The sequence below is a fragment of the Mustelus asterias genome, chromosome 21 (genome assembly GCF_964213995.1).
Source record: "Mustelus asterias chromosome 21, sMusAst1.hap1.1, whole genome shotgun sequence".
In the NCBI taxonomy this organism is placed as follows: Eukaryota; Metazoa; Chordata; class Chondrichthyes; order Carcharhiniformes; family Triakidae; genus Mustelus; species Mustelus asterias.
In genome coordinates this window covers 61,100,726-61,114,218 of record NC_135821.1, presented here as the reverse complement: position 1 = coordinate 61,114,218, position 13,493 = coordinate 61,100,726, and the positions used below count along the sequence as shown (strand labels likewise).

At 46.3% G+C, this 13,493-nt stretch overlaps 1 protein-coding gene across 1 annotated transcript in view; it reads right to left on the bottom strand.

Moving 5' to 3' along the window:
* Positions 1–254: 254 nt before the first annotated feature.
* The window catches only part of LOC144509315 (membrane-bound glycerophospholipid O-acyltransferase 2-like), a 77,936-nt gene continuing 64,697 nt past the window's right edge, over positions 255–13,493 (bottom strand). Inside the window, exons 9-13 of the mRNA XM_078237973.1 lie at positions 5,669–5,772; positions 5,267–5,331; positions 4,701–4,833; positions 1,604–1,755; positions 255–544 (exon numbers count right to left, since the gene is read on the bottom strand). Of these exons, the coding sequence (XP_078094099.1) occupies positions 349–544; positions 1,604–1,755; positions 4,701–4,833; positions 5,267–5,331; positions 5,669–5,772 (650 nt within the window). The 3' untranslated portion in view covers positions 255–348. The remainder of the gene's footprint in view (positions 545–1,603; positions 1,756–4,700; positions 4,834–5,266; positions 5,332–5,668; positions 5,773–13,493) is intronic.

Sequence of the window (13,493 nt, the reverse complement as noted above, 5' to 3'; positions counted from 1 at the left end):
TTCATGTGGATCAAAACACAAACACGGGCCGGAGGGTGATGAATCTGGTTCAGGTTTTGCGATTGAGGTAATTATATCCCTTTCCTCCCCTCGATTCTCTCCCACCTGTCATTGTCACAGAGGAGGTTAAAATAACCCCCCAAAGGTTTGATCATTGCACAATTTATCTCTCTTAACCGAAACCATTTTCTTCAGCTAATACTGAACTGAGGAGCAGCTTTCAATAGTGTTGCGAATAACATTAAGGTTATTAGAAATGAGATTTCTTTGGCTGCTTATTTTTGTATAAAATAGTCCATCAAATGTTCCGCTTGTTCCCTTGTTAAGTTCCAGCTGTCCCTTTCCCCATTAGTCAATCTTCAGTCGATGGTTCTGGTTGCTGTCCACAAGCGCTCGTCCATTCTGCTGCCCATTGCGATGGTGCATCATCACCGTTTGTTTAGTCACTTGGAGCTTCTGTTGCTCCTCTGATGTACAGCTTGGTTTCTTTGGCAACACCAGGATGAGAACAATGGCGATGATATGTAAACTGAAGTACCAAGTCCTGAAGGTTCAAAATACACAAACTGAATTCATTGAACATAACATTTAACCTATTGTGCCTCTGCCAGCTCTTTAAAAGTGTAGACTCCAAAAGGAGATACTGGAGATTGTCAGGGTGACCAATCTGAAGGAAAGGGAAAAAAGGTGGGGAATGTCGGCAAGACCAGAAAACAGGAGTGGAGGAGTGCTGATGGGACCAGAGACAAGAACTGGTGGAGGGGTTCAAGGGGAGAATGTATACAGCATCAACAGGGTCAAGGAGGCTCAAATGAGTTGCTCAGATAAAGGACTATGCCCATCACAATATTCTACATATAATATAAAATATTTTACTTAGGTGGCCTGCTCAACCCTGTTGTGCTGTGCATACTACTCCCTTGAAGCTTGACACAGCAAACGCTCCTTCATTCTCCTCAATACACAAACACACACACAAACACACAACATTGCCCAACTGCCCCACCCCTAATAGACATTCTCAGCAGACTGTTTCCCCAAACCTTCTTGCCCCAGCTCAGTCAGCAGCCGCTCCCTCCTCCATCCCCCTTGGTCCTACCCGGACCCGCCTTTCCCTTGGGCCTATCCTAACCCTCCTCACAATCAGGCCTACTGGACCCTTATCCCCCTTGGGTCTATCCAAACCCTTCTCCCACTCAGGCCTACTGTACCCCCTTGCCCCTCGGGCCTATCCTAACCCTCCTCCCTACCAGGCCTACTGGACCCCCATTCCTCTCGGGCCTATCCTAACCCTCCTCCCTCTCAGGCCTACTGGGCCCCCATTCCCCTCAGGCCTATCCTAACCTTCCTTCACCTCAGACCTACTGGACTTACCCCCATGCCCCTTGGGTCTTCCTGGAACCCCTCCCTCGCTGGCCTGTCTAGACTGCCTTCCCCCTCAGGTCCCTGAAAGGAGGGTGACCTCATTATTAGCTATTTATTTGTTATGAATAACTGGGCCTTAAGTTACCTATACCAAATTCTGCTTTCCACGATAGCAGGGTGAGGGACATAAATAAAAAATCACTTGGAACTATTTTGTTAGTTTGACCCATTGAGTTACCTGTAAAACTTGAGTGATGTGTCCACAAACGGGAGGACAAATGGTGCCACAGTGTAACTCACAACCAGCTGTGTCGTCGCCCACGTCGCCACATCATAGAATGTCTTGCGTGTTGGTGAGACTAGGAAATAGGGCCTTAAATTGTTCCTAACCTGGATAAAAACAAACACACAGAAAAAAACATTAAACTATTTGACTAAATGGAGTTCGAATACAGATCAGTAATGGTCCAATCGAATGGTGATGTTCAAGATGAGAATGTCCGGAGTATTCTTTTTTTCTATGTTCCGAGATTTCCTCCCTATTCCAATTCTGGCCTCTTCCATATCCCACATTTTTATCCTCTGGCGGTTAGGCCTTCATGTTCCTAGGTGCTAAGCTTCGGAATTCCCACCTGAAACCTCTCCTCTATTTGTCTCATCCTTTAAGATGCTTTCTAGAACCTTACCTTTTTAACCAAGCTGTTAGCTCAATGCCTAATATCCCCTCATGCGGCTAAGTGTCAAAATTGGTTTGGTAATTGCTCCTGTGAGGTGCCTGGGAGCATTTTATTCGTTAAAGGTGCTACACAAGTACAAGTTGTTGCAGTTATTCTTATGTCCTCGTAGATGTTCTTTATTCGAACATTTTCATTCTCCAGAACCTTTTGCTCATCCATTGGTTGTCCTGGAGGTGGTGGTGGTGAGCTGCCTTCTTGAACTGCTCCAGTCCATGTGGGGTAGGTACACCCACAATGCTGTTAGGAAGGGAGCTTGGGGTTTTTCATAGAATCACAGAATCCTACAATGCTGAGGGAGACCATTCAGCCCATCGAGTCTGCTCTGACACCAATCCCACCCAGATCCTATCCCCGTAACCCCATGGATTTACCCTGGCTAGTCCCCCTGACACTAAGGGGCAATTTAGCATGACCAATCCACCTAACCCGCACATCTTTGGACTGTGGGAGGAAACTGGAGCACCCGGAGGAAACTCACACAGACACGGGGAGAATGCACAAACTCCACACAGATCGTGGCCCAAGCCGGGAATCGAACCCAGGTCCCTGGCGCTGTGAGGCAGCAATGCTAACCACTGTACTTTTTGATCCAGTAACAGTGAAGGAACAGTGATATATTTCCGAGTCAGATTGGTATGTGGTTTGGAGGGAAACTTGCAGGTGTTGGTTTTCCCAAGCGCCTTCTCCCTTCATCCTTCTAGATAGTAGAGGTCGTGGGTTTGGAAGGTGCTGTTGAAGAAGCCATGGCAATTAGTGCAACTCATAGATGGTACACACTGCAGCCAGGGTGCACCGGTGATGGAGGGAGTGAATGTTTAATGTGGCCACTGGGATGCTGAACAAGTGGGCGGATTTGTCCTGGATGGTGCAAAGTTTCTTAAGTGTTGTTGGAGCTGCACTCATTGAGGCAAGGGGAGAGTATTCTATCACACTCCTAACTTGTGCCTTGTAGATGGTGGGAAGTTTTGGTTACATTGGAGATGAGTTACCCACCACAGACTACCCGACATCTGACAGGTTCTGCTGGACACAAGAAGCAATCTTTTGAAGGAATCACTCGTTGGAGCTATTGCATTTCCATTTCACTCTGAACTTTCAATTTCTCGTTAATTTATTTACGTGATGTGGGCGTCGCTGGCTAGGCCAGCATTCATTGTCCACCCCTAATTGCCCTCGAGAAGGTGGTGATGAGCTACCTTCTTGAACTGCTGCAGTTCTTGTGGTGTAGATACATGAATGCTCTCATTATCTTTGGATCTCCGGCATCCATTCAACGCCATTCCTTCATAGTTTGTCTTACCCCCGCTTCCCAATCCCATGGTTCTCATCACTCTGGTCTGACTCAATATCCCGTTGCTTTGATTTCATTGACTTTATTTTAAATCAGCAGAAAATTGTTTGAACTTTGCAACTGATTCCCTCTGTTACTCCTTCTCTCTTGTTCCATTCCTCCAATCCTGCTTCACATCATTTTTCTTATGATTTAATTTGTGTTTTGTTTAATGGTCTGACAGGATTATTGACAGTGAGCAATATATAGCAGATACTCCAACCATGAACAGCACATTACAGCAGTGACAGCTCTCCATAAGGCCATTGGTCATGGCGCTCTTGCCTCTCGGTCAGACCAGCGGGTGCTTAAGTCACAAACCAAAATCTTGAGCACAAAATCTAGGCTGATATTCTCCACAGTGCTGAACTGTTGGAGGTGCTGTCTTTCTGATGAGGCATTAAATTGAGATGGCACATGTCCTCTCAGGTGGATGACAAAGATCCCACTGCCACTGATTTGAAGAAGAGCTCTGGAGTTCTCCCCAATGTCCTGGCCAATATTTATCCTTCAACCAACGTCAGGAGAGACAGATCATCCAATCATTATCACATTACTCTTTGTGGGAGCTTGCTGTGAACCAATCGGCTGCAGCATTTCCTATACTTCAATAGGGGAGGCAAAGGCCTAGTGGTATTATCGCTAGACTATTAATCCAGAAATTCAGCTAATATTCGGGGGACTTGGGTTCGAATCCCGACACGGCAGATGGTGGAATTTGAATTCAATAAAAATATCTGGAATTCAGAATCTACTGATGACCACAAAACCATTGTTGGAAAAACTCATCTGGTTCATTAACATCCTTTGGGGAAGGAAATCTGCCGTCTTTACCTGGTCTGACTTACATGTGACTCCAGAGTCACAGCAACATGGTTGACTCTCAACTGCCCCCTGTACAAGGGCAACTAGGGATGGGCAATAAATGCTGGCCCATGTTCCATGAATGAAAAAAAAACAGCGACTTACTTCAAAAGTGCTTCATTTAACTGTAACGAGCTCTGGGATGTTCGGAGGTTGTGAGCAGATTTATTTAAATGCGAGTGAATATGAGGTACGACAGTAACTTGCAGACAAATACACTGTTTCCTGAGGGGAGGGGTGGGGGGGGGGGGGGTTCCATCCCATCCCAGATTGGGGAGTGGGGGGGGTGGGTGAGTGGTCTTGCAGTAGTGGAGCATTCGGACCCCAGAACTTTGAGTGTCTACAACTCTTTAGGTATAAACTATGTTGCAGAACACCAGCCCAAGATGTCCAGTGTCACTTACTGTTCTTGCTGCCAGTGTCATGAGCATTCCTGTGATGAAAGTGAAGTAGTAACCAGGGTAAACACCGTGCCATATTGCAGACAGGAGGAACGTCATCAATGTAGAATTGAAAGGACATCGATCATAGCAAACTCTAATGGGAGACAACAGCAACATTAATTATATTAATAATCATATTAATGTATAGAAACGCACGCACGCACACCATACTGATGTATAGATACGAAGATTCAGGGAATCATAGAATGCCAAAGCCCAGAAGGAGGCCATTCAGCCCATCATGCCTGTACTCTATAGTAAAGTTATCCAATTAATCCCACTCCCTACCCTTTCCTCATGGCTCTAAATATTTCCTTCAATTACAAACCCATTTCCTTTTGGATATTACGATAGAATCTGCTATCACCACACTTGAAGGGATCTGCATTCCAGATCACAATACCCTATTGTGTAAAACTTAATCATTCAAATACCAACCCCCCCCCCATTCCGCACCAATCTAAGACAATAAAATGTTCCGAAACAGACTATGAGCTCGTGCTGTGCGACAGAACAGAATTACCTACTCTTTGAGCCACAGTGCTGTCTGTATGTTCCAATTGTCAATGAACATCTTCATGCTAGTTGCAAACTGAAAAATAAATCATCAATAAATTATAGTTCAGCCATTTTGTGGTAAAGGTGTGTGCGTGTGTGTGCATGTGTGTATGTGCGTGTGCGTGCATACATGTATGTGCGTGTATATGCATGCGTGTGCGCATGTGTTGTGTGCATGCATGCGTGTTTGTGTCTGTGTGCATGCGTGTGTGTATATGTGTGTGTACATATCTGTGTGTGTACATGTCTGCATGTGAGTGTGTGTGTGTGTGTGCGTGTATGTGTCTATGTGTGTATGTGTGTGTGTGTGTGCGCGTGAATATGTGTGTGTGTGTGTGTGTGTGTGTGTGTGCGCATATTTCAGTTCTTACCTCTACGTTAAAGATGTTAAGATTGGAGATCAGATCCCAGCGAGGTTTACCACGACTGTCATATCCACTGAATCCAAACCCTGCGGCATTATTGACGGCATCGGCTGTATGCAAAACAAACACAGTCACAACCAATCCCACCAACCCTGTGCCTCCTGGCCAACGCAACCGAACAAATCTATTCTTCACATTATACACTGGGTGTCAGCCAGGGTTCAGTGGTAGCACACTCACCTCTGGAAATTCAAACTCCTACTCCAGTAACTTAAACATCAAACCTAGGCTGACAGATCAGTGAGGGACTGAACATTGTCAAAGGTCCTGTCTTTCAGATGAGATGCTAAACTAGCTGCATCTAGTTGTCCCTGAGCTGGTTGTGATGGGAAATAGACTGTTGTCCATCTCCTTATGGGACATACCTTTGCCAACAAAATCTAGAGAGAAATGCAGTGGCTTTTGTCAAAGTTCAATCTTGAGCAGCTCCGTGATGCTATGTTTTAGGATCTATTCCTGAGGAAGCACACTGAGACAAATGTCAGCTATGGCTGGAGGGTCATCAACTCAGTGAAAGATGCCATTTGGTCTGCCCGAAACCTGTTGGTCCTCCAGTGCAAGAAATTGTCCTTGACCGAGTGTTGCAGACTGGCACATTCCAAGGTCCAGGGCCATGTGCTGAGGGACGCACTCACGCTTGGGGCAGCCACTGCCAAGGCGCAATGGACAAAGGACAACTTTGAAGGCCTTTCATCCATGGTACAGCGAGGGGCTGGAAGATCTGTAGAGCCCTGTGGGCTGTATGCCAGATATTGAATATACAATGCGAACATCAAGAGTACTGAAATTATATTGAGACACCTCAGAGTGGAACATGCTGCACAGAGATAAGTTGACCTTTATTACACTTCCTGCAATTTTCAAGCCATAGAATCCCTACGGTGCAAAAGGAGGCCATTCAGCCATAAAGCCCACTGTGGTAACAATCCCACCCAGGCCCTATCCCCATAGCCCCACATATTTACCCTGCTAATCCCCATGACACTATGGGGCAATTTAGCATGGCCAATCCACCTATCCCTCACAATTTTGGACTGTGGGAGGAAACCGGAGCACCCAGAGGAAACCCACACAGACACGGGGAGGGAGAATGTGAGGACTCCACACAGACAGTGACCCGAAGTCGGAATTGAACCCAGGTCCCTGGCACTGTGAGGCAGCAGTGCTGGACTGTTTAGTAATGCACTTTCACAAATTTTATGAATGAAGTATATTTTTGGGATAAAACAATTCAGCGCCATTTTGGGGAACGCAGTGGAGTTCTTCTCAGTATCCTGGCCATTGTTTATCCCTCATTGCTGTTTGTGGGAGCTTCAGACAGTCAATGTAGCTGCTACATTTCTTTCCTGATGGCTTAGCTGAGACGAATTGTCAAACTCATGATGAACTGTGAGGGGCCACACTTTAGCCTCCTAGACATGAAAGAGTGAGAGAGGGAACAAACCTTCAGGCCATTAATCTCAGAGGTGGCATGGGGAAGTTTGAAACCAGAGGCTAAATGACAATTTATTACCAATTCGTGTACAGAATAAAGGAACAGGAGGAGGCCATTCAGAAACTTGAACCCACTTGATCAGAACACAGCTGACCTAGATCTTAACTCTATTTACCCACTACAGTTTTGCAACCTTTAATACCTTGGTCTAACAAAAATTTATCAATGGTAATTTTGAAATTGTTAATTGACCTCAAGGATTCTCCCCATGTCTGAACTTACAGGATTTTAATGAAGATGTGACTAGTGAGGTTGATGGAGGGGAACCGGTAGATGTGGTGTTTTTGGATTTCCAAAAGGCATTCGATAAGGTGCCTCACAAAAGGTTGCTGCAGAAGATTGGGGCACACGGAGTTGGAGGTAGGGTGTTAGCGTGGATTGGGGATTGGCTATCCGACAGGAAGCAGAGTCGGAATAAATGGGTGTTTTTCTGGTTGACAGATGGTGACTAGTGGCGTGCCGCAGGGATCGGTACTGGGGCCTCAACTGTTTACTATTTACATAGATGATCTGGAGGAGGGGACTGTGTAGGGTAACAAAGTTTGCTGACGACACAAAGATAAGTGGGAAAGTGAATTGCGTGGAGGAAGCGGAAGGTCTGCAGAGAGATTTGAATAGGCTGAGTGAGTGGGCGAGGATCTGGAGATGGAGTATAACGTTGGCAAATGCGAGGTTATTCACTTTGGAAGAAATAATAGCAAATTGGATTATTATTTAAATGGAAAAAAATTACAACATGCTACTGTGCAAAGGGACCTGGGGGTCCTTGTGCACGAGTCGCAAAAACTCAGTCTGCAAGTACAACAGGTGATCAAGAAGGCAAATGGGATGTTGGCATTTATCGCGAGGGGGATAGAATATAAAAGCAGAGAAGTCTTGCTGCATCTGTACAAGGCATTGGTGAGGCCGCAGCTGGAATACTATGTGCAGTTTTGGTCCCCTTACTTGCGAAAGGATATATTGGCCTTGGAGGGAGTGCAGAGAAGGTTCACCAAGTTGATACCGGAGATGAGGGGTATAGATTATGAGGAGATATTGAGCAGATTAGGTTTGTACTCGTTGGAGTTTAGAAGGCTGAGGGGTGATCTTATAGAGGCATATAAGATAATGAAGGGGCTGGATAGGGTAGAAGTGGAGAGATTCTTTCCACTTAGAAAGGAAACCAGAACTAGAGGGCACAGCCTCAAAATAAAGGGGGGTCAGTTTAGGATAGAGTTGAGGAGGAACGTCTTCTTTCAGAGGGTGGTGAATCTCTGGAATTCTCTGCCCACTGAAGTGGTGGAGGCTACCTCGTTGAATATGTTTAAGTCACGGATAGATGGATTTCTGTTCGGTAGGGGAATTAAGGGTTATGGGGAGCAGGCAGGTAAGTGGAACGGATTCACTTCAGATCAGCCATGATCTTATTGAATGGCGGGGCAGGCTCGAGGGGCTAGATGGCCTACTCCTGCTCCTATTTCTTATGTTCTTATGTCTGCGTGGGTTTCCTCCGGGTGCTCCGGTTTCCTCCCACAGTCCAAAAATGTGTGGGTTAGGTTGATTGGCCATGCTAAATTGACCCTAGTGTCAGGGAGACTAGCAAGGTAAATGCATGGGGTTACGGGGATAGGGCCCGGGTGGGACTGTTATCAGAGTGCAGTCCTGATGGGCCGAATGGCCTCCTTCTGCACTGTAAAGATTCTATAACATTTTTGGGGGCAGAGAGTTCCAGATTTTCACTGTTGTGTGTGTGATTCCTGCTATGACCCCTGAACAACCAAACTAAAATTATCAGGTCATGTCCCCTTGTTCTGGGCTCTCCAAACAGAACAAAAGAATTTCTATCGAATCTTTCACCAATGCTAAACACTTCGATTAAGTCACTGTTTAATCTTCTGTGCTTGCCTTGTCAAAGCAATCAATCTCCATGATTCACCCCTATAGAATGTGCATCCACTTACATATTGCCATATGACCTGTGCACTGGTGCTGCAATGTGGGAGGGTACTGGAGGTTCCTCCCCGGGGGGCTACAGGCCTGGCATGTAAAAGCAGTCGAAGACCTCTATAATAAACTGTTGGCGTTATCTATCGCCTGTGTCCTCATTCCTGGCCAAACACACATCAATACATGGTGCCAGGAGCTGGTTGAGACGGCACTGAGACTCCGGCACGGCAATCAGTTTACTTTTGATAAGAGTGTCCCCAACAACTGGAAGCAGTTTGAGAAGGAATGGCGCGTTTACTGCAATGCTGGTCTGTCTGACAAATCAAAGAAAGTCCACGCCTACACTTTGTCGAACATGGCAGGCCCGGAGGCTGTGGAGAAATCAGAATCCTTCACATTCCAGGAGGAGGAAGACCAAGAGGACTCCGAGGTCCTACCAAATAAATGTGAAGTCTTCTACATGCCTGTAAAAACTGCAATCATGGATAGGCACATTTCCAACACTCCCAGTCAGAAATCCAATCAATCGATACGGTCGTACATCTCAACACTGAAAATTCTGGCAAAAAGAAAATTGCAAATTTGGTGCCGTCACTGATGAACGTGTCAGAGACCACATAGTGTGTGGAACACACAGCGACTGTGTGTGAAAGCACATTGTCGCTGTGTATTCCACACACTATACGGTCTCTGCGAAAAAACCTTCACATTGGAATCCATCATTAATATTTGCATGTTGAATGAACAGTCCGAGAGGAGCATTGAACAATTAAGAGAAGCTGAAGACTTCAGGACAAAATGCACCCTGCTCAAACTACAATGTAAGAAGTCTCACAACACCAGGTTAAAGTCCAACAGGTTTATTTGGTAGCAAATACCATAAGCTTTCGGAGCACTGCTCCTTCGTCAGATGGAGTGGAAATGTGCTCTCAAACAGGGCACAGACACAAAATCAAGTTGCAGAATACTGATTAGAATGCGAATCCTACAGCCAGCCAGGTCTTAAAGGTACAGACAATGTGGCGGAGGGAGCATTAAACACAGGTTAAAGAGATGTGTATTGTCTCCAGACAGGACAGCTAGTGAGATTCTGCAAGCCCAGGAGGCAAGCTGTGGGGGTTACTGATAGTGTGACATAAATCCAACATCCCGGTTTAGGCCATCCCCATGTGTGCGGAACTTGGCTATCAGTTTCTGCTCAGCGACTCTGCGCTGTCGTGTGTCGTGAAGGCCGCCGTGGAGAACGCTTACCTGAAGATCCAAGGCTGAATGCCCGTGACTGCTGAAGTGCTCCCCCACAGGAAGAGAACAGTCTTGCCTGGTGATTGTCGAGCGGTGTTCATTCATCCATTGTCGTAGCGTCTGCGTGGTTTCCCCAATGTACCATGCCTCGGGACATCCTTTCCTGCAGCGTATCAGGTAGATAACGTTGGCCGAGTTGCAAGAGTAGGTACCGTGTACCTGGTGGATGGTGTTCTCACGTGAGATGATGGCATCCGTGTCGATGATCCGGCATGTCTTAGAGGTTGCTGTGGCAGGGTTGTGTGGTGTCATGGTCACTGTTCTCCTGAAGGCTGGGTAGTTTGCTGCGGACAATGGTCTGTTTGAGGTTGCGTGGTTGTTTGAAGGCAAGAAGTGGGGGTGTGGGGATGGCCTTGGCGAGATGTTCGTCTTCATCAATGACATGTTGAAGGCTCCGGAGGAGATGTTGTAGCTTCTCCGCACCGGGGAAGTACTGGACGACGAAGGATGAATGAACGGATGAATGAACATCGCTCAACAATCACCAGGCAAGACTGTTCTCTTCCTGTGGGGGAGCACTTCAGCAGTCACGGGCATTCAGCCTTGGATCGTCAGGTAAGCGTTCTCCAAGGCGGCCTTCACGACACACGACAGCGCAGAGTCGCTGAGCAGAAACTGATAGCCAAGTTCCGCACACATGAGGACGGCCTAAACCGGGATGTTGGATTTATGTCACATTATCAGTAACTCCCACAGCTTGCCTCCTGGGCTTGCAGAATCTCACTAGCTGTCCTGTCTGGAGACAATACACATCTCTTTAACCTGTGTTTAATGCTCCCTCCACCACATTGTCTGTACCTTTAAGACCTGGCTGGCTGTAGGATTCGCATTCTAATCAGTATTCTGTAACTTGATTTTGTGTCTGTGCCCTGTTTGAGAGCACATTTCCACTCCATCTGACGAAGGAGCAGCGCTCCGAAAGCTTATGGTATTTGCTACCAAATAAACCTGTTGGACTTTAACCTGGTGTTGTGAGACTTCTTACTGTATTCACCCCAGTCCAACGCCGGCATCTCCACATCAAACTACAATGACCAGCACCTACAAAAAAGCAGCACATGCTTTGCATTTACCAAGCGCTGTAACAACTATGGTAAATTGAATCACTTTGTCAAGCGTTACAGATCAAAGGCATATCAACCAGCCACTGTCACAAGACATGCTGCAGCCAGCTGCCTTCCCGAAGCTAAGCGTATAAACAGAGTGAATGAGCTGGGGATAAATCAAAATCTTCAGCCTGTGGAGGCATTCTCCAGTGAGAGTGTGTTGACATTACTCACAACAATGGGCAGGATTTTACAGCCTTGCTCGGGTGAGACCGGAAATTCCCGCCCGAGGTCAACAGAGATTTCTGTTGTCAAACCCTCGTCCGCTCCGATTCCGTGGCTGGGGGAGGTGGTAGAGTTCAGGCCAATGCCAAACTGAAAGTCAAAATTGACCCCGGGGCAAAATGGAATAGAACATTACAGTACAGTACAGGCCCTTCGGCCCTCAATGTTGCGCCGACCTGTGAACCCAATCTAAAGCCCATCTAACCTACACTATTCCAATATCATCCATATGTTTATCCAAAGACCATTTAAATGCCCTTAATGTTGGCAAGTCACTACTGTTGCAGGCAGGGCATTCCACGCCCTTACTACTCTGAGTAAAGAACCTACCTCTGACATCTGTCCTTTATCTATCACCCCTCAATTTAAAGCTATGTCCCCTCGTGTTAGCCATCACCATCCGAGGAAAAAGGCTCTCACTGTCCACCCTATCTAATCCTCTGATCATCTTATATGCCTCCATTAAGTCACCTCTTAACCTTCTTCTCTCTAACGAAAACAACCTCAAGTCCCTCAGCCTTTCTTCAAGACCTTCCCACCATACCAGGCAACATCTTGGTAAATCTCCTCTGCACCCTTTCCAATGCTTCCACATCTTTCCTATAATGCGGCGACCAGAACTGTACGCAATACTCCAAGTGCGGCCGCACCAGAGTTTTGTACAGCTGCAACATGACCTCATGGCTCGTAAACTCAATCCCTCTACCAATAAAAGCTAACACACTGTACGCCTTCTTAACAACCCTATCAACCTGGGTGCCAACTTTCAGGGATCTATGCACATAGACACCAAGGTCTCCCTGCTCATCCACACTACCAAGTATCTTACCATACCATTAGCCTCTGTATTCCTGTTACTCCTTCCAAAGTGAATCACCTCACACTTTTCCGCATTAAACTCCATTTGCCACCTCTCAGCCCAGCTCTGCAGCTTATCTATGTCCCTCTGTAACCTGCAACATCATTCTGCACTGTTCACAACTCCACCGACTTTAATGTCATCCGCAAATTTACTAACCCATCCTTCTACGCCCTCATCCAGGTCATTTATAAAAATGACAAAAAGCAGTGGCCCCAAAACAGATCCTTGTGGTATACCACTAGTAACTGAACTCCAGGATGAACATTTCCCATCAACCACCACCCTCTGTCTTCTTACAGCTAGCCAATTCCTGATCCAAACCGCTAAATTGCCCTCAATCCCATGCCTCCGTATCTTCTGCAATAGCTTACCGTGGAGAACCTTATCAAACGCTTTACTGAAATCCATATACACCACATCAACTGCTTTACCCTTATCCACCTCTTTGGTCACCTTCTCAAAGAACTCAATAAGGTTTGTGAGGCACGACCTACCCTTCACAAAACCGTGCTGACTATCCCTAATCAAATTATTCCTTTCTAGATGATTATAAATCCTCTCTCTTATAATCCTTTCCAAAACTTTGCGCACAACAGAAGTAAGGCTCACTGGTCTATAATTACCAGGGTTGTCTCTATTCCCCTTCTTGAACAAGGAGACAACATTTGCTATCCTCCAGTCTTCTGGCACTATTCCTGTAGACAATGACGACATAAAGATTAAAGCCAAAGACTCTGCAATCTCCTCCCTAGCCTCCCAGAGAATCCTAGAGTAAATCCCATCTGACCCAGGGGACTTATCTATTTTCACACTTTCCAGAATTGCTAACACCTCCTCCTCATGAACCTCAATCCC